This window comes from Crinia signifera, chromosome 6 (genome assembly GCF_055691185.1).
Source record: "Crinia signifera chromosome 6, ASM5569118v1, whole genome shotgun sequence".
NCBI classification, from domain to species: domain Eukaryota; kingdom Metazoa; phylum Chordata; class Amphibia; order Anura; family Myobatrachidae; genus Crinia; species Crinia signifera.
Window position 1 is genome coordinate 227563385 of NC_139222.1, and position 26956 is coordinate 227590340.

Here is a 26956-nt window from a genome sequence, read left to right on the forward strand (position 1 = left end):
TTCTTACCAAATCTCTTACTTTCTGAATCTATCATCCTATTAAATTTCACCCAAAGTATCACAAGGAGCCAAATGTAATAGGGTATGAGAATCAGAAGGGGCCAGATGTATTAAGCTTCAAAAATGGGTGAAGTGGAGACTGATAAACAACCAGCCAATTAGCCTACCTGTCATTTTTCAAACCCAGCCTGTAACATGGCAGTTAGCAGCAGATTGGCTGGCTGTTTTTCACTCTTCATTTAATCACTTTTAGAAGTTTGATACATCTGGCCCAAAATGAGAGATTTTGGAAGAGTTTTCAATTATTTTTTTTTAAAGCAGCAATCATTTACATGGTAATATCAACCTGTTTTTTTTTTTTCAGTGTACTGTAAATGATTGCAACTTTAAAGACATGGGAAACCTCTCCCAAAATCTGTCACTTTCTGATTCTCGCACCATATTATAATCACCCATTTAAAGACTCATAACTACCTCATAGGGAAATATCAGATATACAAAAAAATGAAGGAAAAAGATTCAGTGATTTATTTTTGATCACTTTATTTCTTCACTATATTCACTGAATTACCTATTAAATGATTGCAGAATATTTGAGGTATTACTAGTATTTAATTAAAAGTTATGTTTTAAATATTAGTGGGAAACACTTTTGGCAGAGCCAAGCATGTAATTGTTTTACAGAGTGCACCAGATAGGAGCCCGGATACCACCTGAACAAGCAGTTCATAATCTGTCTGCCTTTGAAGGAGAAAATGTTTGGGTGTTGATACACTGTTCTAATCAAACATTATTGCAAAAGTGTTGCTTTTTATTATAGATGTTCTTATGTTAAATTTATATGTTTTTATGTAATTTTGTGTATTTTCTTGTGCTTATCATTATGATGATTCAAATTTCCTGAATTGAAGGAGACAAATTATCGCAATTTGGTGAGAAATCAAATTAATTTTATTCATATAAAGGTTTTTTTTTACATTGAATCTTTCAAGGAGATTAATTATTGAGAACCGGCAGTGCTCTTTTGTGGAATTTTATACATGCTGCAGGAGTTGGAGGTGATTGCAGGAGGTAGTAGGGCCCAAGAGACAGGTGGGGAAGGGCTATTGGGAAGGAGGAGGTGGCATAAATCCATCCTCACCCTGCCCATATTAACTGCAGAGGGTGGCCCTATTGCGTCCCAGGGCCCATTCCTTTCCTTTAACTGGCACCTCTGAAATATTTGTGGGGTACGAGTAGAACACTTTCTACCTCTGTTCCAGCTCCTATGATTGAATTTATAAATGATAAATTATGGATTATAAATTCAGAGGCCTTAGGTGTAGTTACAGTATTTGGAAATCTAGAAAACAGTTATTTCCATAGACAAAATTAAATCATATTGAATACTTTATTGTTGTATATTAACATTAACATAACACATTATATTACAATTGTAATGATATCAATGGAACAATCATCATTATTACTATCATTGTTATTATTATTAAAACATATGCAAAACCTTTTCATAAATATGTATTACTAGTAAGCCCGCTCAAAGCTAATGCTTCGAAAGCTAGTCTGCTACCTTGTGATTGCCTCTGCCTTTGTGCATGTGTGAGAGAGAAATCAATGTAGTTTCACTCGCTGCCAACAGATGGCAGTGTTTCGGAGACACCCTGACATTAGACATATATACAGATGATTGGAGCAGTTGAATTTTTGTAAACTTAACAATAAAGTAAAGTGCACATAATGTAGAGTAAATTCTTCATGTTAAAAATAGTGGTCCTTGTGTTTCCCTGCCCTTGTGTTTCCCTCCTTTGTTCCTATAGATTGTAAGCTTGCAGCAGGGTCCTCCTACCTCCAAGTCTGTCTGTTGTTACCCAGTTTGTTTTATCACTGTCTACTATTGTAAAGTGCAACGGAATCTGCTGCGCTATATAAGAAACTGTAAATAAATAAAATAAATAATTAGTGGTCCTTTGGATATCAGAGCATACGCAAACACAAGGGGGGGGGGGGGTTCTGGTTGCCTGGAAACCCCCCTCCTCTTGGCAAGTGCCTTCAATTATGACAACAATAGCTGTTATATAATATGATCAACAGAGCTTCCACCACATCATGCAGTGTAAGGGACAGTGCAGAGCTGCTGCACATGCCAAGTGTATCAGCTTCTTCTACCACATTTACTGTATGTGCGGATCTGAGCCCTCAAATATTGCAATGAACCAGAGAGGAAGAGACCGGAGCCTTACCATGAAGTGGGAGATTGTGAGATTAGAAAGTGTAGTACTGGTTCTAGTATGTTTGTGTATTTATTATATGTTCAACCTTTTCCTGACCACTTATCTAATTTAACTGTTTGAAATAGCCTATACTGTACCAGGCATGTCTAAACTGTGGCCCTCCAGCTGCTGTGAAACTACACATCCCAGCATGCCTTGCTATAATTTTAGCATCCCTAATAGCAAAACTGTAGCAAAGCATGATGGGACTTTTAGTTTTACAACAGCTGGACGGACATAATTTGGAAAAGCCTGGCCTATACTATAGACCGTCTGTACTGTTAAATATTAATGCTGTATTCCATACAGTATCCAGTGTATAAAAATACCAATTTTCAGGGCTGTTACCACTCCCACAGACTCCCATTACTTAAGGTCCATACACACTGGGCGACTATGCCCAGCGTGTATGGACAGCAATGATCATTTTCAGCGATGGGGGGAAAGCCGCTCAGTGGATACACACTGATTGGTTTTCCCCCTGCCCAGCGCCGGCAGCAGGGTGCGAACGGCTTTGCATAGTGCAGCGCTATGCAAAGCCATCCTCAAAGGATGATGCAGGAGCCCGCAGCAGTGCTCACCGCTCATCGATGGGGCATACACACTGGCCAGCTTTGAGATGAAAGCCGTTCAAACATGCTGTTTTGAGCGACTTTCAGCTCAAAGTTGCCCAGTGTGTATGGGCCTTAACTCCTTTGCGCTGCAGAGTGGGAGATTTTGGATTACATTTGGAAACCCCCCTCTAAAAATCCTGCGTTCGCCACTGCAGAGTCTATCTTCTAAACCCCTGGCATTTTCACTGCCGGAAACTGAGCCCCAAAGACCATCAGGTTCATTTCTGAATTAGGCCCCAGTAGTTCTAAGAGGAAAAGTGGCCTAGCCAATCTCTAAGATGAAGTACAAAAATATAGGAGGGTGATACTGTACATGCGTGTAGCATGCAAAGGATACAGTATTTGCCCTATAGATGCCTGCTCTCTCAGGATGTTCACAGTGCACCCACATCCTGCCCATTTTCTAGTGAAATGGATGTAACTTGGGGGGTCGGGGTGAACATGTAGAAAGCCTTATTGTTTGGTGGCTGTATTTTAACTTACATGTTAAATATATTGTACGTTAAGTTGCCCAGTAATTATGTATTTAACATGGATGCAAAAAGATTGCATATTCACCACTTTAATTGGAACACATGTAAATTTGGAGTCCATGCTCCTAACTCTGAATGACTCCTATAATATTATTCTCATAATAGTTTAGTTTTTTAAATCATCAACTTCAGCTCACAGAGATCGCTCAGATATTCCTCATTGTTAGGGTCATAGTTTAAGGCTTTTTCATAACATTCAATTGCCTCTGAGGTTTTCCCATTAATCTTATGGACAAATCCAAGCAAACCAATCCCCAGAGCATCTCTGTGGTCACGCTGAATCTTCCTTTCCGCTAGTCTTGTTAAAGCTCTCTCACAGTCATCTCGGTTTCTGCTTGGATCGGTTATCTGGAAGCCTTTTTTATAATGTTTTATTGCTTCACTTTCAGATTTCTTGGAATATTCTTCAAAACGTCCATAGTTGAGGTGGATCTGCTGTTTCTCCTCATCTGTAAGATTTGGAAATGACAAAACCATTTCAAATGTATCTTCTGCTTTCCTATATTCCTTTGCTTCAATGTACATATTAGCTAGGTCTGTGTGTGCGTATACAAATGTCTTCTTGTATTGCAGTGTTTTTTCAAAGTAAAATATGGCTTTTTGGATGAGTTCATCAATTTCTCCTGTGTCCATTTGTCTACTTCGGTTGTACATCTTTCCAAACATCTTCTTTTTTTCAGTGACCTTTTTTTTGTAACATAATCCTATTTGGTGATATAGAAATCCAGAAGAAGGCATAAGATCTAGTGCATCATTTAGGACATGCAGAGCTTCATCCAGCAGTCCAGCTCTTCTGTAAAACTTTGCCACATAGCGCAGTAGATATGGAAGGTTTGGAGCTTGTTCTAGAGCTTCTTCCACATATTTTCTTCCCTCACCAGCTCTGTCCAGGTCTTGTAACTTCAATGCAAGAAGTGCCTTCACCACCCGATCCTTAGGATTTAGCTCTACAGCTCGTTTCAACAGTGGTAGCGATTTGCATTCTGAAGCACAACATGTTCTGCCATTGAATCCCTCCAATCGATAAACCACTGTTGCATAGCCAGTATTCCACTCTGGGTCTTCAGGGTCTAGATCAAGAGCCTTCTCAAAACATTCTTTAGCTTTTTCGTAATATTGCCCACAAAATTTCAGCAATGACCAACCTTGTTCCCCATAAATCTCAGCTGTGAGTTTACTGTCATTTGGGGAAAGTTGTAGTTCTTTATTAATTTGGTCTATCTTATCTATGTATTTCTGAGACTCTTCATATCGCTTTAAGTAGTAATACACCCAGGCGAAGTCCCCAAATGTCACCAGATACTTCCTGTCTGGTCCATCTGGATAGTTCTCCTTAATCTTTTCTTCTGCCTCCTCCAGATTGGCAATGGCTTTTGTGTAGTCACGTTTAAGGTGCATCATGTAGGCCAGTAGATTGTACACCATGTATTTGTTCTTAGTGACCAAAAATGTCAACTGGTTGTACAACCTGTCTTCTATTTCATCGATATCGGTATCCTTTCCCAGGAGCCTCCAAGTGAAATGGCAATATAACTGTAGAAGGCGTGGTTTCAGGTTGATCTCTGGAAGCTCGCTATAGTAAGAAAACAAGGGCAGTGGTTAGTATTAGCATATTGGTAAACACACTTATGGCTACGAATGTCAATCCGATACACAAAATTGCTGATTATTCACTTTAATTTTAAATACAGTTTCCATGCAAAAATTTATAAGAATTGCTTTGACTTCTTCAGCTCCCCACATACTGTATATTGCTGATGTTGTTGACAGTTACACCAGCTATCCAAAACTATATTAGTGCAAATGCCTAATGGGTTTGTCAAATAAAAATACTTTGTATAGCTGTAAATTGTAAATTAATTCATGGAGCCAAAGTTGTGAGCTTAATCCACATTTATGTTTTGCTACAAAGGCTCTGCAGCAAAGTAGTAAAACAGACATTGTGGAAAATAAATGGATTTTGCACAAAGAGTTGAAAGAAAATTTCAACAACGTTTATTGAGATAATGAAATGTTAGAAATGACTTAAATTGACATTACCGTGCTACACAAAGCATAGGATTCACAAGGAACTAGGGTCCTTGTTCATAGGTAGATGCAGATGCTTCTTTTGGCAGTTGGCGCAACTTTGCCAGTGCCGCTACAATGCCATTCCCTTGTGTACATCCCTGTGTATGACTGTAGAGGGACTGCAGATGCTGTACTACAACCTTCTATGTCATTAGATGCCATTGATCGTAACATTTAAACTGTTAACCATAAGGACAAGGGGGTAGATGGGTCAGCCAGGCAATGAGTTTCAAGTGAGAATGTTTAAAACAGACAATTGATAGGTGCTGCTGAACAGTGCCCCCTGCCTTGCAGTGCTCTGGGCTGTGGCACAAGTCACACCACCCTAGCAGTGGCGTGCGGTGGGGTGAGGCAGGTGAGGCACAGCCTTTCCTGTCATACTAGTGTATATGGCGGTGTTTTGAATTGATGAAGTATGTCAAAAATACAAATAATTTATTTAAAAAATCTTATTTTTATTATTCTAATCATTTTTATAGTCAAAACTCTGGAGTAAAAAGTCTATGGCACTGCCTCACCTGGTTACCTTTTCTGCACATCTCTTATCAAAACTCATCGAATCTCCAGCAGTGTATACTGCTGCACATGTGTATAATGCTGGCATGTACCCCATGGCTCATATATTGTGTGTATATCTGGCTCTGGTTCTTGCCAGGAACTCTTGAGCCATTTACCTCACCGCACGTCCCTGCACCCTAGTTATGGCCCTGCTTCTGACATTATATCCCCTACAGATCTCTACTATGAGGCACCTTTGACCATACAAATTGGATTAGGTGTCAACTCTCGTGCATCTTTGATGTGCCTTGGAGAATGATATCCACCTCTGCTAACCCTACATCTGTGACAAGAATCACTATAAATGGGTCACAACTTGGTGCAATTATAAATATTTGCCTCTGAGTTGAAATGGAGTGACAACGCTTTTGGTGCAGCCTTCTAGAACGGCCTATTTGAAATGATCAATAATGGGTTAACCACCTGAGATCTATCTTATGAGTTAGATTAACAGCATTTATTTATTTATTAACAGTTTCTTATATAGCGCAGCATATTCTGTTGCGCTTTACAAAAGGAGACAGTGATACAACAAACAGGGTATTTACAGACAGTCAAAAGGTAGGAGGACCCTGCTCGCAAACTTACAATCTATAGGGAAATAGGCATTGATACATAAGGATAGATACTGTATTCTTTATTGCATCGATTCCACGAGAATGCAAGGTTCTGTGGCTGGTTCTGGAATGTGATAAGCTTGCTTGAAGAGATGAGTTTTTAGGGAACGTTTATAGGTTTGAAGACTGGAGGAGAGTCTTATTGTACTTGGGAGGGCATTCCACAGAGTGGGTGCAGCACGAAGAAAGCCCTGCAGTCGGGAATGGGAGCGATTAATGAGTGTGGATGAGAGACACAGATCTTGGAAGGAGCGTAGAGGTCGTGTTGGAAGATATTTTGAGATAAGAGAAGATATGTATGTTGGTGTAGTTTGGTTTATGGCTTTGTGTGTAAGTAAAATTATTTTGTATTGAATACGGTAGAATACAGGTAACCAATGAAGTGATTGAGAGTAGCTTTGCAGACAATGAACGTCTGACTAGGAAGATTAGCCTCGCCACTGCATTCATGATGGACTATAGTGGTGAGAGTCTATATTGGGGAAGGCCAATAAGGAGACAATTGCAATAATAAATGCGTGAGATGATGAGAGCATGGATTAGAGTTTTTGCAGTGTTTTTATGTGCATGTGGCATGATTTTGAGACAGATTGAATGTGGGGTACAAAGAAAAGTTCAGAGTCAAGGATAACACCTTGGCAGTGAGGTAGGAGTTATTGTCATATTCTCAACAGCAATAGAGATATTAGGTTGGTAACTACTATTTATTAGCGGAAATATAATTAATTCTGTTTTTGAAATATTAAGTTTGAGGTGGCGAGATGACATCCATGATGAAACAGCAGAAAGGCATTCAGAGACACTGCTCAATACAGATGTGGACAGGTCTGGGGAGGATAGGTAAAGCTGAGTATCATTCACATACAGATGATACTGAAATCCAAAGGAGCTGATCAGTTTGCCAAGAGATGAGGTATAGATTGAGAAAAGCAGAGGATCTAAAACTGAACCCTGAGGAGGTAGAATCAGAGAAACAAACACTAAAGGAGCGGTTAGATAGGTAGGATGAGAACCAAGAGAGGGGTGTCTCTTTAAGACCTATGGATTGTAGTGTTTGTTAGAGAAGTGTGTGGTCAACAGTGTCAAAAGCAGCAGAGAGATCTAGAAGAATTAGTAGTGAATAGTGACCTTTAGACTTAGCAGTGGCCAGATCATTCACAACTTTAGTCAGTGCTGTCTCTGTGGAGTGTTGGCACGAAAGCCTGACTGAAGTGGGTCCAGTAAGTTGTGCTAATTAAGAAAGTTTGTGAGGCGAGTGTAGGCAATCTTTCAAGTAGGACGAGATCGGGTTTTTGTGGGGGTTCAATCGCACAAGACTTAAACATATAGATGTACAGTGTTGAGATAGGCCCCCTGTAAGTTCTAATATCGTAAAGTATCAGGTAGAGACACAGGGGTGTGCGACCACGGACAATAATGGGCAGAGTATAAGTAGAGAGAGGGTAGGGATTGTCACAGGTGTGGTGCACCAAAAGAGAAATTAATTGACTCTTAAAACATACCTTTTAATAGGTTCATTTAAAACTGCGAAATATACAAACTAACATAAAACATTGAACAGTGAGTACAGTGATTTTTAAAAGATGCGCGTGCGGTATTTGCATGCAGTACCTCCTATCAAATAGATCACCTCTCCTAATACCACCTTTTATTAATTACCCTTAACGTATCTGGTGGCTAGAATAGCCTATATAACAAATACCGTCGGGTGGGGGGGCTTAGGTTGGTATGGTAGGTGATCCTTGTTGGTGCCTATGGGTGTCTGAAATAGTGCTACATGCGGTGATGTCCCTGAATCTATGTCAGGAATGACAGCAGTTGGTCAATGTCTCACGAGGAAATTATTAGTATTGAGAGTAAGCACAGATTGGTTAAATTTCCAAATCTCCTGGTGTGTATGGACTTAATCCTAATTGTACACCCAGATTGGAGATTCCCAATTTACAGTATGTGCTGAGTTGGATTGTATTTCCTTCTCTCTCAGAGTGTGTGAGTATGTGCTCATTCACACCATACATACATACATGTATTGAATTTTTATTTGTTGCAGATGTGTGCAAAAAGTTGATTTATGTGTGAGTGTGGTCTGAGATTTTATTGGGGGGCAAAATGTCCCAAGAGGGTCCCCTCTCATATATTATAACGACCGTGTTGGTTTTGCACTATCTCGTTGCATAAATCTTGAAGGGGAAGGAATATCCTTATCAGGTCCCCTCTCATATGCGGTTACAACTGTGTTTATCGTGCACTAATACATCACACACAAAAAACAGTATTTGACTGCTGGTTATTCCGCGAGTTTAATGTACAATTGTCTCATGCGGATTGGTCACTAGTTAATTTGACCGTGAGTATGGTCTGAGATTTATGCTGAGGGAATAATGCCCCAAAAGGGTCCCGTTCTCATATACTGTCACGAACGTCTTATTTGCACTATCTCAAATAGGTATCCTGTGCAGTCTGGATAACATGCACTTTTGGACATGTATGTGAGTAGTTATCAACTGCTGTTTAAGTCAATGATTATTATACATACAATTGTAGTATGGGGTATGCACCGTACAATTAATTGGTGCTAATCTGTCAATTGCCTGACCAGTTCTGAACTAATTGAACTAACGGTCGGTTTTAAGGATTCAAGTAGTTTGGAGGTGCATGGAAGTTGAGAAATGGGACGGTAGATTGAGAGAGCTTGGATCAGAATTCTGTTTTTTTCAGAATCGGATTAATAACTGTGTGTTTGAACAATAAAGCATGCAAGGTTGTTAGAGAATGCTGGAGTCTGACTGTAGGATACTTCCAGCTATCCACCAAATAGCATGTTGACAGCCATTCGGTGTCTGGCTGCAAGCTGGGAAGCTGGAAGAGAATGCTGCCTGATCGCTCTGTCTATGGGCAGCTGCCTATTGAGCCCATTAAGATGGCTCTGGTTGCAACCTTATTGCAAATTTCTATCACTCACTTTATCGAATGACGTGTTTACGGAGCTTTAGAAATTAACTTAGTGCCTAATTCAGGTTAGTTGTAATGTTGTAAAAATTTGCAGCACACGGCAAGGCCACGCACACCAGGTCCCTCGTCTCCGCAACAATCTTTCACTGACATCCTCATCCATTAGACTGGGGTCATATTTTTTACAATTCAATTTAAGACATCGCACATGCGCACTGGAACCTATGCAAAAATTGTTGGATTAACTGAATTAGCTGAGTGTGATCCTTTTGTGAATAGATTCATTTGGGGGGTGTGTATAATAAGGTCGATAGTTATTTGGTTGACGGTGTCTAGGTTGGCATGCACAAGGCTGACAATGGAAAAATGCAGACACACAAAAGATCGACAGGTGAAAATGTTGGCAACCTTTTGCTTGTGTCACCTTTTATAATGATTCTAAAGCTCTGTTGCATCTCTGAAATAGCCTTAGAAATGAATTTAAGGCTTAATTCAGATTCAGGTGTAATTTTGCAAAAATTTGCAGCAAATGGCAAGGCTGCCCCACTCACTGGGTCCCTCCCCATGACGCAAATGCAAATTTCTGTATTTTCATCGCTATAGTGCGAGCACGTTGCTATACATGTGCTTGCACATTACCAGCTGCTCCCTAGCTGTGCAGTGTAGCTCAGTAGTACTGGGGCAGCCATATTTTGAGTTACAACAGCTGCATGTGATGTCATGCAGCAGCTGAAGCCCCCCCCCCCCCACACACACACCAAACGTACCTGGCACACCTGTGTTGTCCAGACCGTAATGTCCCCTTTAAGCCACACATATATAAATACAGTAACTGTATCAAACCTGACAACGTATCAGTGCAGGAGCTTTTTTAAAATGTAATTAATCAAAAAAGTTCTACATTGCTTCCAAATCACTGTCATCATATAGGCATTTAAAAGTACTGTAACTAGGTAAAAAATGATAAAACCTTAAATAAAACAACTACTCAGAATGCAGGAAAAATCATAAAGGAAACTGGTTCTATTTACCATACCTCATTCTGTCAGGTTCTGTGTGACCACAATCTCAGCGCTGTAGTAGGATAACAGGATATCTCCTCGATGCTCTGGGAAATAACTGCTTACTACTGTACAGTATGTCTCTCTGGCTGCTGTGATACTCTATATATACTGCAGGAAGAATTAGGAGGAGGTGGAAAGGGAGAAACGAAAGTCAAGGAACACAAACCAGTTTCCATTCTTCCTTCACTCTCCCTCTATAGTTTCTTATCTGTTTTGTGTTCCTTCACTTTTATTTCTCTCTTCACTCCTTATCAGTGGTGCAAGTAGAAAAAATGTCTTAGTGGTACTGTGGCGCGCGAAAATGGGCGTGGTCAGGGACATGGTCATATCACACTAGTGGGAGTGGCTACATGACAAAACTTTAGAACACAATGACATTTCTGTTTTGCATTGCATCCTGCACACAAAATGTAGGAGCCAGGATCAAAGTGTAGGAGCCAGACAAACTATAAATAGGGATATTGCACGCCGAAGGCCCAAGGCAAAAATCTACGCAGTACTGCCTGTTACATGTCACACACCCAATACATATTACCCATGCCATAATGCCCATCACACATTATGCCACACATGGTAATGTCCATTACACATGCCACACATTGTAATACCCATTACATATAATACCACACACCGTAATGCCCATTAAACGTTATATACCAAACACCGTAATGCCCATTACACATTATGCCACGCACTGTAATGCCCATTACATATAATACCACACCCTGTAATGCTCATTACATAATATGCCACATAAGTGCCGCTTACTTACATGTTCGTTGCTATGGGTTTCATGCTCAATGCCAGGGGTTTCAATGTTTCATGCTCTCCACCAGGGGTTGCATGCTGTCCGCCAGGGGTTTCATGCTTTCTGCCAGGGCCCAGGGGTTGCATGTTCTCTGCCAGGGGTTGCATTCTCTGTGCCAGGGGTTGCATGCTGTATGCCAGGGCCCAGGGGCTGTATGCTCTCTGCCAAGGGTTACATGCTCTGCCAGTGCTTGCATGCAAATGACAGATGAGGCCAGGCATCACTGACAGGACATGCTGAGATCTGTAGTTCCACAGGGGACCCTAGGAGATTCCACATCCTGACAGCCTGTCAGGATGTGGAATCTCCTAGGGTCCCCTGTGGAACTACAGATCCCAGCATGTCCCATCTCTGTCTATATCCCCCATAAGTGACCGGGCCATTACCTGCTGCAGGGCCTTTCCAGCAGCAGCAGCCGGTGCAGCGGGTCCCCGGTCAGGGCCTCCCCGATTAGAGCTCCCCCGTGCAGCACAGCTCCTCCCTTAAGCTTCCTCCGCATCCCCCCTGGAGTGCTGGGTACAGGCTGCAATTTTTAACGGTCCCGTGGATTGCTGCCTCCAGGCTGGGGACTCAAGTAGCTCCCGTAGCCGCCGCTGACCTCTGGGAGTGCCGCAGACGTGACCTGCCGATGCCAGAAATCCTCCAGTCTGCTGCCGCTCACCTGTCTGGGACCCCCGCTGTCAGCGCAGCCTTCTGTGGACGGTACAGACCCCTTGGATCCCTCCTTCCACGACCCCGCACAGAGACTGCAGCCATTGGGGAAACTGGCCGGCTGTCCGTGCCTCCACAGTGAGTGTCGGGTCATTTGTTATGGCGGTACGGGGAACCGGCACCATATGTTTTAGCGGTACGCCGTTACACCCCGTACCGCCATACTTGCACCACTGCTCCTTATGGAGTAAAGAGAGAAATGAAACAGAGGCATACAGGGGCGGATTGGGGACTAAAAGTTGCCCTAGAAAATTTCTGAAAGTGGCCTCATGTGGGCGGCAACAAATCAATAAAGGGCGGAGCCAACATTACAGTAGGCGGGATTATTACATCACTATACTTAGACATTGTTGACAGGCAAAACTAATGCCACACACCGTAATGTCCATTACACAGCAGGGCTTTACAAATTTTCGTAAAATAGGAACAACAGGGATAGTGCGCGTCGAAAATCCACACCGTAATGCCTATTACATGTCACACACCCATTACATTGTATAGCAATTGCAACGATGGCCTGCTAGGCTTGCTGGTGCCGGGCCCCCCCAACTAACGACTACACTACGGCACTATGGCTAGTGCCGTACAAGAACCGTTGTTAGTGTTACCTATGATTTTAATGCTAGCCCACAAAGCAACTTACTGCAGACTTTTTTTTTTACCGTAATCCTGTATTAAAACATACCTCGCTCTCATACATACTCTGCCACTTTTATACATACACCAATGTCATACATACACCGCTGTCTTACATACAACACCGCCACTCTCATACATACATGCATGCATACAATGTTCCCATTCATCCCATCCCTCCCTTACACTAATGCACACACCGTAATCCTGTATTAAATCATACATGCAGCCCTGGCAGAGAGACAATCATTTTGCATATTCAGTGATGCTGGGCTGCTGGCAGTGCTGTTACTTACAGTTAGTTGATGCCACAGCCACTGGACTGCTGAGAATAGTCTTCTGCTGCTGTGAGCGGACTCGGAGCAGGACTCAGGGGAGCAGGACAGCAGGAGCCACGACTGAGGACTCCAACTGCTGCGCAACACAGGCTTCTCCCATTCTCCTCCTCCCACCCTGCCCCAGCACAGTTTGTGCCTCTTGTTATGTGCGTGGTGATGTCATGACGTCCCGACGCACATACAATCACAGACGGAGTGTGAAACCGTCACTCCAGAGTCCACTGCCTCCTCCTAGTGCATTTCCCGGCAAACAGTGCCCTGCCTGCTACTGGATGCGGCCTCTCTCCGAGTGGTTACTGTACTGCCTCTTCTCCAGGCCATGTATGTTATATAATATAAAAATGAGACCCCGGCCATCGACGATCAGCGGCAACCCACGCCGCACGTAGTGGCGCTGTCCACTGCACTGCCCCCTCCAGAGGCCGAACAAGCAAGTTGTTGGCCCAGGTTCAAAAATATGGTTGGGCTCCCCAAACACACACAAAAAATCCCACATTGTGACTTTTTGCTTTGTTTACTTCAAATTTAAAGCCCATTACACACTGTAGTGCCTTTACACATTCACACACTGTAATGCCCATTACACATTTTACCGCACACCTTAGTGCCTATTCCATATTATGCCGCATACCATAATGCCCCTGACATATTATGCTGCACGCATATTATGCCCATTACACATTGTTACACACCGTAATGCAAATTAAACATTATACTGCACACCGTAGTGCCCATTCCATATTATGCAGCACACCATAATGCCTATGATGTATTATGCTACACACCGTAATGCCCATTATACATTATGCCACACACTGCAATGCCCATTACACATTGTTACACACCGTGATGCAAATTAAACATTATACCGCACACCGTAGTGCCCATTCCATATTATGCTGAACACCATAATGCCTATGACATAATATGCTACACACCGTAATGCCCATTATACATTATGCCACACACTGTAGCGTCCATTACAAATTCACACACTGTATTGCAAATGACACATGATACCACCCACCGTAGTGCCCATTACATATTATGCAGCACACATTATAATGTCCATGACATTATGCCACACACCGTAATGCACATTACACATCATAGTACCCATTCCATATTATGTTGCAAACCATAATGCCCATTACACATTGTGCCGCTCAACGTAATGTCCATTACACATTATACGGCACACCATAATGCCCTTTACACATTATGCTACTGTAATGCTCCACAGTACTCCTGCTTATACAGTTAGCACATAATGACCCCAGTAGTGTCCATTACACACAATGCCCCCAATAGTGTCCATTACACACAATGCCCCCAGTAGTGTCCATTATACATAATGCCCCCAGTAGTGCCCCTTACAATGGTAATGATCACCTTTTTTTGCAGGCTGGTATCAGGCATTCATGGAAGGAGAGGAGTGCGGAGCTGCCACTGGGTCATTGTGTATTGTGGCTCTGCTGGTGGTAGGGAGCTTCCAGTTGTTTGGAGCTGCTGTCGGCTAAGGTGACACTTTATGGCTTGTCAGGATGGGGGCAGAGGAAAATCAGCTTCATGACTTTGGCTAGAGAGGGGGACAACATCAGGGTTAGTGGGTGAGGGGGAAGGCTCTTGGCTGGCTCTGTGGGGACAGGGGGAGAGGAGCGGCAGCTTCATGAGCATTTCGGCGGGACAGGGACGGCAGCTTCATGACTCCTCAACATGGACCATGCTGCCAATAATCAATAATGCCATGATCACATAATGTATAAATAAAAATATGAATCCCCGATCAGAGGCGACGCCGAATACAGTGCCCTGCTACTATATGCGGCCCCGCCTCCACCCGCCCGCTCTTCTCCAAATGACTGAGTCCCGGAGAACAGCGGGTGGGAGGAGGCGGTCTACATACAGTAGTAATAGACAGGGGCGGATCCAGAAAAAAAGGACAGAGGGGACACCAAGTTAGCGGAAGGGGTGGATAGTTGTGCCAGGTGTGCAAACACTCTCAGAAAAGGGGTGTGGGTTCATGACAAAGGGCGTGGCCTCACAGGCTTGTGGATGACTGAGGTATACAGAATGATAGAAAGAGGCAGTGGGTGATGTAGAGACAGAGAATGACAAGCAGGGGGTGACTGACAAGCTGCGGAGGACAAAGAAAGGGTAACAGGAAGAGGGACATGACAAAAAGAAAACAGAGGGTGTCCAAGAGTGGGTGAAAGGAAGGGGTAGAGGGTGAGGTGGAAACACAGAGGGTGGACAATAGGTGAAAGGAAGAGGCAGTGTGAGAGGCAGAGGGTAGCTGGTCTCAAGTGGGACAGACAAGCAGGAAAAAACATGGGGTGTAAAAAGAGCTGAGAGAAGCGCGAGAGAGAAAAGGAAAGGGAGAGAGAAAAAGAATAGAGAGATGGAGCGCAGAGAGATGGAAAGCAGAGAGAGAGATGGAGAGCGGAGAGTAGGGGGGTAACAAGAGCTGAGAGAAGCAGGAGAGATAAATTGGAACGAAGAGAAAAGTGATAGAGAGATGGAGAGCGGAGAGATGAAGAGCAGAGCGAGAGTTGGAGAGCGGAGAGAGAGAGCACAGAGGGAGAGAGAGCACAGAGAGAGCGAGAGAGCACAGAGAGAGAGAGCACAGAGAGAGAGAGAGACACCAGGAGAGCGCAGAGAGAGAGACCCGGAGAGCGCAGAGATAGAGAGAGACCAGGAGAGTGCAGAGAGAGAGACCCGGAGAGCGCAGAAATAGAGAGAGAGAGACCAGGAGAGCGCAGAGAAAGAGACCAGGAGAGCGCAGAGAGAGAGATACCAGGAGAGCGCAGATAGAGAGAGATCAGGAGAGTGCAGAGAGAGAGAGAGACCAGGAGAGCACAGAAAAAGAGACCAGGAGAGTGCAGAGAGAGAGAGAGATCCCAGGAGAGCGCAGAGAGAGAGACCAGGAGAGCGCAGAGAGAGAGACCAGGAGAGCGTAGAGAGTGAGAGACACCAGGAGAGCGCAGAGAGAGAGAGATAGAGACCAGGAGAGCGCAGAGAGAGAGACCAGGAGAGCGCAGAGAGAGAGAGAGACCAGGAGAGCGCAGAGAGAGAGAGAACAGGAGAGCGCAGAGAGAGAGACCAGGAGAGCGCAGAGAGAGAGAGAGACCAGGAGAGTGCAGAGAGAGAGAGAGAGACCAGGAGAGCACAGAGAAAGAGACCAGGAGAGTGCAGAGAGAGAGAGAGATCCCAGGAGAGCGCAGAGAGAGAGAGACCAGGAGAGCGCAGAGAGAGAGACCAGGAGAGCGTAGAGAGTGAGAGACCAGGAGAGTGCAGAGAGAGACCAGGAGAGCGCAGAGAGAGAGAGAGAGACACCAGGAGAGCGCAGAGAGAGAAAGAGAGACACCAGGAGAGCAGAGAGAGAGAGACCAGGAGAGCACAGAGAGAGACCAGGAGAGTACAGAGAGAGAGAGAGACCAGGAGAGCGCAAAGAGAGTGAGAGACACCAGGAGAGCACAGAGAGAAAGACCAGGAGAGCGCAGAGAGAGAGAGAACAGGAGAGCGCAGAGAGAGAGAGAGACCAGGAGAGCGCAGAGAGAGAGATCAGGAGAGCGCAGAGAGAGAGAGAGACCAAGAGAGCGCAGAGAGAGGGAGAGAGAGAGACCAGGAGAGCGCGGCGAGAGAGATCAGGAGAGCGCAGAGAGAGAGAGAGACCAAGAGAGCGCAGAGAGAGGGAGAGAGAGAGACCAGGAGAGCACAGAGAGAGAGACCAGGAGAGCACAGAGAGAGAGACCAGGAGAGCACAGAGAGAAAGAGAGATAGACCAGGAGAGCGCAGAGAGAGAGAGGCTAGGCAGCATCACATCACCAGCTCTTCCTTCCTCTCCGCTGTTTCTCACACCGGGGCTGTCACAAGAAGATGACGTGAAGTCCCGGCAGCAGCAGTAGATGAGGCTTAGATAGAACAGCGGATAGGAGGAGGCAGGGCCACTAGCTCTGACTGCAGCCACCCACCTCCAGTGACGCCGCCTGCCATTGAGTGACCCACCAGTGTCGGTGTAGATATAATGGCCAATCCGCCTATATATATATATATATATATATATATATATATATATATATATATACAGGTGCTGCGAGCCGGCACTGCCTCAATCGTGATCAACCACCCGGGTGCCTTTGATGAAATTCGATAGCAAGCAAGAGTGGGGTCTGAAACTAATCAGAGACCACACCACGGCACTCCAAGGAATTTTTGAAAGTATGCAAAAAGCTGTTTAATGACGTTTCGGGGGTCTCAGCCCCCGTCTTCAGATAACAGTACAATAAAAGACAAAACATTCACCTCACCTTTATACCGTGCGAAGAGGTCTCCCGCGTCTCCTCCGGGCGAGCTGGTGCTTCCGGGCGGACGTCGTCATGTGACGCATATCCGGACGGCCTGAGGTTGCGTAGCAACAGCGTCCCTGCTGCAGCCGGAGGAGGCGGCGAGCCTCTGAATTAAAAACAATGAAAAGAAATACTGTTATATTAAAGAAAACACGGCATGAACATTTAGATAGCAGCAATCGACGAAGCTGGGCATAGTATAATTTAACTATTACTGCAATTCACAGCATACGTAATTTGGTTGCCATGGTTACTACTATGCAACCACGGTCTTCCGCTCAGATAGACGGACACCCACAGTCTGTAGCTAAAGTAACAGTTTATAAAACGATTACATATATGCTAAATTGCTCACTGGAAGAAAGAAAATAAATATGTGTTTATAATAGCGCATTCCACGTGATGCGCTCATTCAAGCCCTTGGGGGCAACAGTGTCCAGTCGGAAGATCCAAGTGGCCTCCAATTTCAGCAGAATTCTCTGCCTATCTCCACCTCTAGAGAGAGGGGGAACATGGTCTATTATCATATATTTTAATGATGAAAGTGCATGTCCCTGTTTTTTGAAATGTACCGCAACTGGCTGTTCCATGGGTTTATCCTCTAGGGCTGCCTTAATGGCAGACCTATGGCCAGCCATCCTCTCCTTGAACTGTCTTGTCGACATCCCCACATAATATAGGCCACACGGGCACACCAAGATATATACTATGTGTGTAGTGCTGCATGTCAGCACATGGCGAATGTTATAAATTTTGCTGGTATGGGGATGTCTGAATGTTGCTCCAGTGATGAGATATTGGCAGGTGACACATTTAGGGCATTTATGGCATCCTGTTTTTTTAGCTCTGGGGTTGGTACTTAGACTTTCATCGAAACCAGTTATATCCGTGTGCACCAGACTATCCCGCAAGTTTCTGCCCCGACGGTAGCAAGCCATGGACCTGGTGGATTTGAAGCATGGAAGTTCACTATCAGTGGCTACTATAGGCCACAATGCTTTGTTTGCCGTTGGGACCACTGTGCTGTTTGAGTCATAAGTGGTGATCCATGGGAATATGGCTTTAGAAGTGCATTTAGATGATTCAGGGTGGAGCAGTTTATTGCGGTCTAATCTGAGCACTTTGTTTTTAGCTGCCAGCAGATCTTTGTACAGATATCCACGTTGATGAAACCGGTCAATAATGATGTCCAGTTGTGCTGGTAGTTCCGAGCTGGTGCTACAAATACGTGCTGCCCTGAGCATTTGGGAATATGCTAGACCTTTTTTCAAGGGTGGCGGATGGTGGCTACTTGATGTTAATAGAGAATTCCTATCAGTGCTTTTATAAAAGATGTTAGTGGAGATGATGCCTCCCTCCAGGTGTACCGATACATCCAGGAAGTCAATGTGATTGTAGCTCCATGAATAGGTCAATTTAATCGGGCCAGGTAGAGTATTTATAGTGTTCATTAAGGTGATTAAATCTTCTGAGGATCCATTCCAAAACATGAATAGGTCATCAATAAAGCAACTTAACATGACAATATTGTTGGAGAATTGGTTGTTGGCAAAGAAGATTTTCTCTTGGGTAACCATGAACACGTTGGCGTAGGAAGGTGCCACGGCGGAGCCCATGGCACATCCTTCCAATTGAAGGTATAGTTGGCCGTCGAACAGGAAATAGTTACGGGTCAGGACTAGTTCCAGCAACTGAAGAAACAACAATTTATCAAATGGAAACAGGTCACCTAGTTCCTCCAGAAATGACTCCATGGCCCTGAGGCCTTGTTGGTGAGGAATGGACGTATACAATGACGTCACGTCCATCGTGCACATGATTGTGCTTGACGAGATGTTAGTGACCTGTTCAAGGCGATTTAGAAAACTGGTAGTGTCTTTTAAATGTGTTGTTTGAGTAACCACAAATGGTTGGATAAGTGTATCCAATAATTGCGATATTGGCTGGTACAAACTATTTCTGGCCGATATTATCGGACGACCTGGGGGTTTGGAGGCATTCTTATGGACCTTAGGGACACAATACAATATGGGTACCACAGGGAACTTGGTGGTCAATGCATCCATGGTTTTCTGGTCGATTTTTTTATCCAGTACAGCATTTTGTAATATCAGCATCAGTTCTTTGCGATATTTGGTAGTTGGATCTGAGCCAAGTCTAGAATACACCCTGTTGTTCGATAATTGACCCATGATTTCAGAGCGATAGTCGCTCAAATTTTGAATGACTAATGCTCCGCCTTTATCTGCTGGCCTTATGACAATGCTTTTGTCTTCACCTAGGGATTTAAGTACTTTTGTTTCCCTATGGGTAAGGTTGGAATGGTAGGGAGTTTTGGCCGCTGAGAAACGAGTCATGGAGGCATCCATGAGGCGGGTAAAGGTTTTAATGGAGGCGTTTTGAGAGGGGGGGTCAAACGTGGATCTACTTTTAGATTGAAGAAAGCTGGTAAGTGGTCCTGGGTCTCTAGGTGGCTGGTGTTGAAAGAACTCCTTCAGGCGTAGGTTTCTACTCATTCTATGCATATCAATTTGCCATTCAAACTGGTTGTGTCTGTTTGTAGGGATAAATGAGAGACCCTTGTGTAGAATAGCTTCCTCCTCACTACTTAATTCTCGGTCAGAAAGGTTAGAGACCTAGAGACCCAGGACCACTTACCAGCTTTCTTCAATCTAAAAGTAGATCCACGTTTGACCCCCCCTCTCAAAACGCCTCCATTAAAACCTTTACCCGCCTCATGGATGCCTCCATGACTCGTTTCTCAGCGGCCAAAACTCCCTACCATTCCAACCTTACCCATAGGGAAACAAAAGCACTTAAATCCCTAGGTGAAGACAAAAGCATTGTCATAAGGCCAGCAGATAAAGGCGGAGCGATAGTCATTCAAAATTTGAGCGACTATCGCTCTGAAATCATGGGTCAATTATCGAACAACAGGGTGTATTCTAGACTTGGCTCAGATCCAACTACCAAATATCGCAAAGAACTGATGCTGATATTACAAAATGCTGTACTGGATAAAAAAATCGACCAGAAAACCATGGATGCATTGACCACCAAGTTCCCTGTGGTACCCATATTGTATTGTGTCCCTAAGGTCCATAAGAATGCCTCCAAACCCCCAGGTCGTCCGATAATATCGGCCAGAAATAGTTTGTACCAGCCAATATCGCAATTATTGGATACACTTATCCAACCATTTGTGGTTACTCAAACAACACATTTAAAAGACACTACCAGTTTTCTAAATCGCCTTGAACAGGTCACTAACATCTCGTCAAGCACAATCATGTGCACGATGGACGTGACGTCATTGTATACGTCCATTCCTCACCAACAAGGCCTCAGGGCCATGGAGTCATTTCTGGAGGAACTAGGTGACCTGTTTCCATTTGATAAATTGTTGTTTCTTCAGTTGCTGGAACTAGTCCTGACCCGTAACTATTTCCTGTTCGACGGCCAACTATACCTTCAATTGGAAGGATGTGCCATGGGCTCCGCCGTGGCACCTTCCTACGCCAACGTGTTCATGGTTACCCAAGAGAAAATCTTCTTTGCCAACAACCAATTCTCCAACAATATTGTCATGTTAAGTCGCTTTATTGATGACCTATTCATGTTTTGGAATGGATCCTCAGAAGATTTAATCACCTTAATGAACACTATAAATACTCTACCTGGCCCGATTAAATTGACCTATTCATGGAGCTACAATCACATTGACTTCCTGGATGTATCGGTACACCTGGAGGGAGGCATCATCTCCACTAACATCTTTTATAAAAGCACTGATAGGAATTCTCTATTAACATTAAGTAGCCACCATCCGCCACCCTTGAAAAAAGGTCTAGCATATTCCCAAATGCTCAGGGCAGCACGTATTTGTAGCACCAGCTCGGAACTACCAGCACAACTGGACATCATTATTGACCGGTTTCATCAACGTGGATATCTGTACAAAGATCTGCTGGCAGCTAAAAACAAAGTGCTCAGATTAGACCGCAATAAACTGCTCCACCCTGAATCATCTAAATGCACTTCTAAAGCCATATTCCCATGGATCACCACTTATGACTCAAACAGCACAGTGGTCCCAACGGCAAACAAAGCATTGTGGCCTATAGTAGCCACTGATAGTGAACTTCCATGCTTCAAATCCACCAGGTCCATGGCTTGCTACCGTCGGGGCAGAAACTTGCGGGATAGTCTGGTGCACACGGATATAACTGGTTTCGATGAAAGTCTAAGTACCAACCCCAGAGCTAAAAAACCAGGATGCCATAAATGCCCTAAATGTGTCACCTGCCAATATCTCATCACTGGAGCAACATTCAGACATCCCCATACCAGCAAAATTTATAACATTCGCCATGTGCTGACATGCAGCACTACACACATAGTATATATCTTGGTGTGCCCGTGTGGCCTATATTATGTGGGGATGTCGACAAGACAGTTCAAGGAGAGGATGGCTGGCCATAGGTCTGCCATTAAGGCAGCCCTAGAGGATAAACCCATGGAACAGCCAGTTGCGGTACATTTCAAAAAACAGGGACATGCACTTTCATCATTAAAATATATGATAATAGACCATGTTCCCCCTCTCTCTAGAGGTGGAGATAGGCAGAGAATTCTGCTGAAATTGGAGGCCACTTGGATCTTCCGACTGGACACTGTTGCCCCCAAGGGCTTGAATGAGCGCATCACGTGGAATGCGCTATTATAAACACATATTTATTTTCTTTCTTCCAGTGAGCAATTTAGCATATATGTAATCGTTTTATAAACTGTTACTTTAGCTACAGACTGTGGGTGTCCGTCTATCTGAGCGGAAGACCGTGGTTGCATAGTAGTAACCATGGCAACCAAATTACGTATGCTGTGAATTGCAGTAATAGTTAAATTATACTATGCCCAGCTTCGTCGATTGCTGCTATCTAAATGTTCATGCCGTGTTTTCTTTAATATAACAGTATTTCTTTTCATTGTTTTTAATTCAGAGGCTCGCCGCCTCCTCCGGCTGCAGCAGGGACGCTGTTGCTACGCAACCTCAGGCCGTCCGGATATGCGTCACATGACGACGTCCGCCCGGAAGCACCAGCTCGCCCGGAGGAGACGCGGGAGACCTCTTCGCACGGTATAAAGGTGAGGTGAATGTTTTGTCTTTTATTGTACTGTTATCTGAAGACGGGGGCTGAGACCCCCGAAACGTCATTAAACAGCTTTTTGCATACTTTCAAAAATTCCTTGGAGTGCCGTGGTGTGGTCTCTGATTAGTTTCAGACCCCACTCTTGCTTGCTATATATATATATATATATATATATATATATATATATATATATGTGGAAAAAAGACCGTCGTCTTGCGCTAATTACAGCAGCTACTCTATAAGACCTCCCTGTTAGTGAAGGTCAACATCGATAGAAATGTGCACAGGTAATGGATATAGAGAGCGCTATATAGAAACCTCCACCTTATTGTGATATTCAAACGTGGATTCCAATTTTTACGATTTGTAAACAAATTTTAGGTACTTGTTTCCTAGCACGGCCACAATCGTATGGATCGTGTACCTTTAAGTTAAGGTACACGATCCATACGATGGACCCGATTTCCTTTGAAATCAGGTCCATTTGGCCGGCTAGGACAAAATATCGGGGGCATCGCGTTGGTCGGGACCGTTAACAATGGTCCCGACGCGACCGACGCGATGCCCCCGATTTCCCCATAGACTTCAATGTTAAAAAATATTTTAACATTGAAATCGTGTCGGGAAAGGTAAAATATCGGGGGCATCGTGTCGGTCGGGACCATTAACAATGGTCCCGACGCGATGCCCCTGATTTTTCCATAGGCTTCAATGTTAAAATATTTTTTAACATTGAAATAGTGAAAAAATGTGAAAAATGTGAAATGGGCCAATATGACCTATTTCCCATTATAGATGTCCCCGTCGTCACCCCACGATAGACGCCAACCCGAAGCGTGGCGAGCGCAGCGAGCCCGCGAGGGGCGGCGGTGCGCGTCCTCCGACCTTTTCATTCCCCTACTATCCACGTCGGCGTGGAGTTGAGAATAGAATAGTGTGGCGAGCGCAGCGAGCCACCGAGCCCGAAGCGTGGCGAGCGCACGCGTATAACTTCACAGGTATACGCGTCCCCTCGCGGGGCTCGCTGCGCTCGCCACGCTTCGGGCTCGGTGGCTCGCTGCGCTCGCCACACTATTCTATTCTCAACTCCACGCCGACGTGGATAGTAGGGGAATGAAAAGGTCGGAGGACGCGCACCGCCGCCCCTCGTGGGCTCGCTGCGCTCGCCACGCTTCGGGATGGCGTCTATCGTGGGGTGGGTTGTACGCCGTTAAATTTGGGGGGGTTGGGAATATTTTACATTGAATCCAATGTAAAATCGGGTCCCAGGGACCCGATTTACATTTCATTCAAAAAAAAAAAATCGGGTCCAAAATCGGTCGGTCGCGTCGATCGCATCGCATGCGACCAAATCGCATGCGATGCGATCGACCCGATTTTTCCGACACGACCACCCCGATGTAAATCGGTGTGGCCGTGCTAGGAAACAAGTACCAAATTTTATTTAAAAAATAGATGACATAGTCAATATCAGACACTATTAGCATAAAACATAGTAAAATTGTGATACAAGCATTTCCAGTGAGTCGAGACCCAACGCGTTTCGCCGATGAACGGCTTCCTCAGGGGTAGTTGACTCTATGAGAACATGAAAAGCCCTTTAGATACTTTTCGTTGTAATGTACAGTATTCAATGGTATGTAGAGTTATGTATACATACCGAGATTCTGAGCTTAGGAAGGTCTAAGGTAGAGTTTTTAAAAAAACTTCTTATGACGCTAAGATGACGTCTAAAAATTTAAAAACATGTACATAAATAGTCTGGTGAAGAGTGAGCATGTGACGCAAAAGAAAAAATATAGGTAAACTCGAGGTTGCATGTTAAACCTCTTAGAGGGTACATACCCTATGGTGTTAGAGGATCTATCATACAGATGTCTGTCAGATACTTATGCAGGTGGCATTGTCCATAGGTTAGGAAAAAACCTGAATAATGATGGATTTTAATTTTAAAATTAAAGAAAGATTTTTTTGTCCATTGTTGTTTCCAATAAATACACTATTAATAATTTCTCTAGAAGGTCTCCCCACAGAAAATCACACAAAAATCATGTCTGCCTGGGGATAATTTATCATGACAATGCCCATGTGTATTCATGGTGTTTTTTTCCCCTAATGGTGTTTTTTCTCCTAATTTATCATGACAATTCCCATGTATATTCATGGTGTTTTTTTCCCCTAGTGGTGGAACAAATGTATCACACCTATAAAACTGTGCTTAGTAAGTGTATACTTTTTCTTTTCTTTTCCAATAAGTGATATTTTCTAATTTTGTGCTGCAAGATAGCACCTTTTTAGACCTTAAGATTTTTAGGGCTATGGCAGTTAATTAAGCCACTATTACAATAGTACCTTATTCATGCATATTATAGTTACACAAATTACATCCATTAGAGGGTATGAGAAACTGTTCAGATGGAGCTTAATGTCATCATATATCTATGCAACATAATGCTGTAGTTTGTTCTGGGACTTACCGGAGATGTATCAATTGCTCCTTACAAGTGTCTGCTTTCAGATTTCTGTTCCGTCTGAGCCCCATATAAAAGGCTACAGGTACCTGACGTCATATCCGGTTGTTGAGTGTAATCAAACTTTTAAATAATCGCCTTTGTGGTAGAAAATCCTAATGTGAAGTGGCCTCCCTTGGTGTGGGGCGTCCTGTATTGTAGGGGATTGTGTGCCCGGTGTTTAGAGTCTTAGTAGTAACGGAGCGGTTCTATCTGGAAGCCTATTGCGTTCCAAGTGCGTTCCACTCGGAGCACGGCAGGGCTGGACCTACTTCCGGGTTTGTGTTACGTGGCTTCCCCTCTAAGCTGTATTGCGTACTGGGTGCGTTCCACTGACAGCACAGCGGGGCTGGTCCTTCTTCCGGGGTTATGTTACGGGATTTATCCCCTACGCTATGTGCAGTAATTAACTCCTAAGTGTCTAATGCGTTGTGTTAGGGAGATATTAGCTGAGGACCTAAATCTTCTTGGTTAGTGCTTATGGGGCATGTGTTACAGTGGGGATTCTTCCCTTAACATAGCTGGAGTAATATTACATAACTTTTGTTTAATTGCTTAATAATAATTAGCTCCTCTGGTAAGTGATTTTAATATGGTGTGCTTCATAGTAACTTGCTCATCAAGTGCATATTTAGGTGTACTAAATAATTTTAATGGGGAGTGCTTTGTGGTGACTTGCTCCTCTGAATAGTTTACCATTTACAATTGTGACACATGTTTAAACAATGTTACAGTATTTATGTTCTTATTCTAACATTTGCTGCTCGAATTTTTCTTTAAACCTTGCTGTTTAAATAAATAACTCCCCGATTTCTTTCCTTTCGGGTGTAGAGCATTATACAGGTTATATTATACAGGTTATATATTTATGCATCAAGGTGGAGTTTGATACAATTATCCACCTGTGCTAATTACACAAATCTGTGTTAATCAGACAGCATTTTTCTAGTGTTATACAATGGTTTAAAAATACAAACATGATTCATTTTGAACGAGCAATTAGGCGTTTTTCTTTTTCAGCATTCTTCTAGTGCCATTTGATATATATAGCATTCTTCTAGTGCAATTAATATTCATGGTACACCGTGAGTGATTAAAGTTCATAAAACCTAGTGGCTAGAAGATGTGTCTTCGTAGACTGTGCCATATTGTGACTTCCTCAGAGGAGTGACTAGAGCACTATGCTCCGTGCTGTGCTTGGGTGCTCTTCTTAGTTAGTTGTGTGATTTGTACCCATAGTTCACTTTACCATAGGTGCTTTTGTGAGATTACTGAGAAAATCACTATCACAAACCTATTTTCTCAGTAATCTCACAAAAGCACCTATGGTAAAGTGAACTATGGGTACAAATCACACAACTAACTAAGAAGAGCACCCAAGCACAGCACGGAGCATAGTGCTCTAGTCACTCCTCTGAGGAAGTCACAATATGGCACAGTCTACGAAGACACATCTTCTAGCCACTAGGTTTTATGAACTTTAATCACTCACGGTGTACCATGAATATTAATTGCACTAGAAGAATGCTATATATATCAAATGGCACTAGAAGAATGCTGAAAAAGAAAAACGCCTAATTGCTCGTTCAAAATGAATCATGTTTGTATTTTTAAACCATTGTATAACACTAGAAAAATGCTGTCTGATAAACACAGATTTGTGTAATTAGCACAGGTGGATAATTGTATCAAACTTCACCTTGATGCATAAATATATAACCTGTATAATATAACCTGTATAATGCTCTACACCCGAAAGGAAAGAAATCGGGGAGT

The 26956-nt window shown here is 43.6% G+C and overlaps 1 protein-coding gene across 3 annotated transcripts; it reads right to left on the bottom strand.

Moving 5' to 3' along the window:
- Positions 1-942: 942 nt before the first annotated feature.
- On the bottom strand, positions 943-25392 carry LOC146009047 (interferon-induced protein with tetratricopeptide repeats 5-like). 3 transcript variants are annotated; one of them, XM_083149044.1, is made up of 2 exons: positions 25148-25392; positions 943-4990 (listed from the first exon to the last, which is right to left on the bottom strand). In XM_083149044.1, the coding sequence occupies exons 1-2, from the start codon at positions 25210-25212 to the stop codon at positions 3532-3534; spliced, it is 1524 nt and encodes a 507-aa protein (XP_083005170.1). In that variant the 5' UTR covers positions 25213-25392; the 3' UTR covers positions 943-3531. The 3 variants fall into 3 exon arrangements, with proteins under 3 accessions (XP_083005170.1, XP_083005173.1, XP_083005172.1); XM_083149047.1 differs by lacking the exon at positions 25148-25392 and adding an exon at positions 14564-14750 and having other exon boundaries at positions 944-4990; XM_083149046.1 differs by lacking the exon at positions 25148-25392 and adding an exon at positions 10651-10814 and having other exon boundaries at positions 944-4990.
- Between the last annotated feature and the right edge of the window lie 1564 nt (positions 25393-26956).

Coding starts and splice junctions, on each gene's coding strand:
- LOC146009047 (XM_083149044.1), bottom strand. CDS start 25,212: ATGGGGCTCAGACGGAACAGAAATCTGAAAGCAGACACTTGTAAGGAG. Junction 4,991..25,147: donor GAGCAATTGATACATCTCCG/GTAAGTCCCAGA, acceptor TTCTTACTATAG/CGAGCTTCCAGAGATCAACC.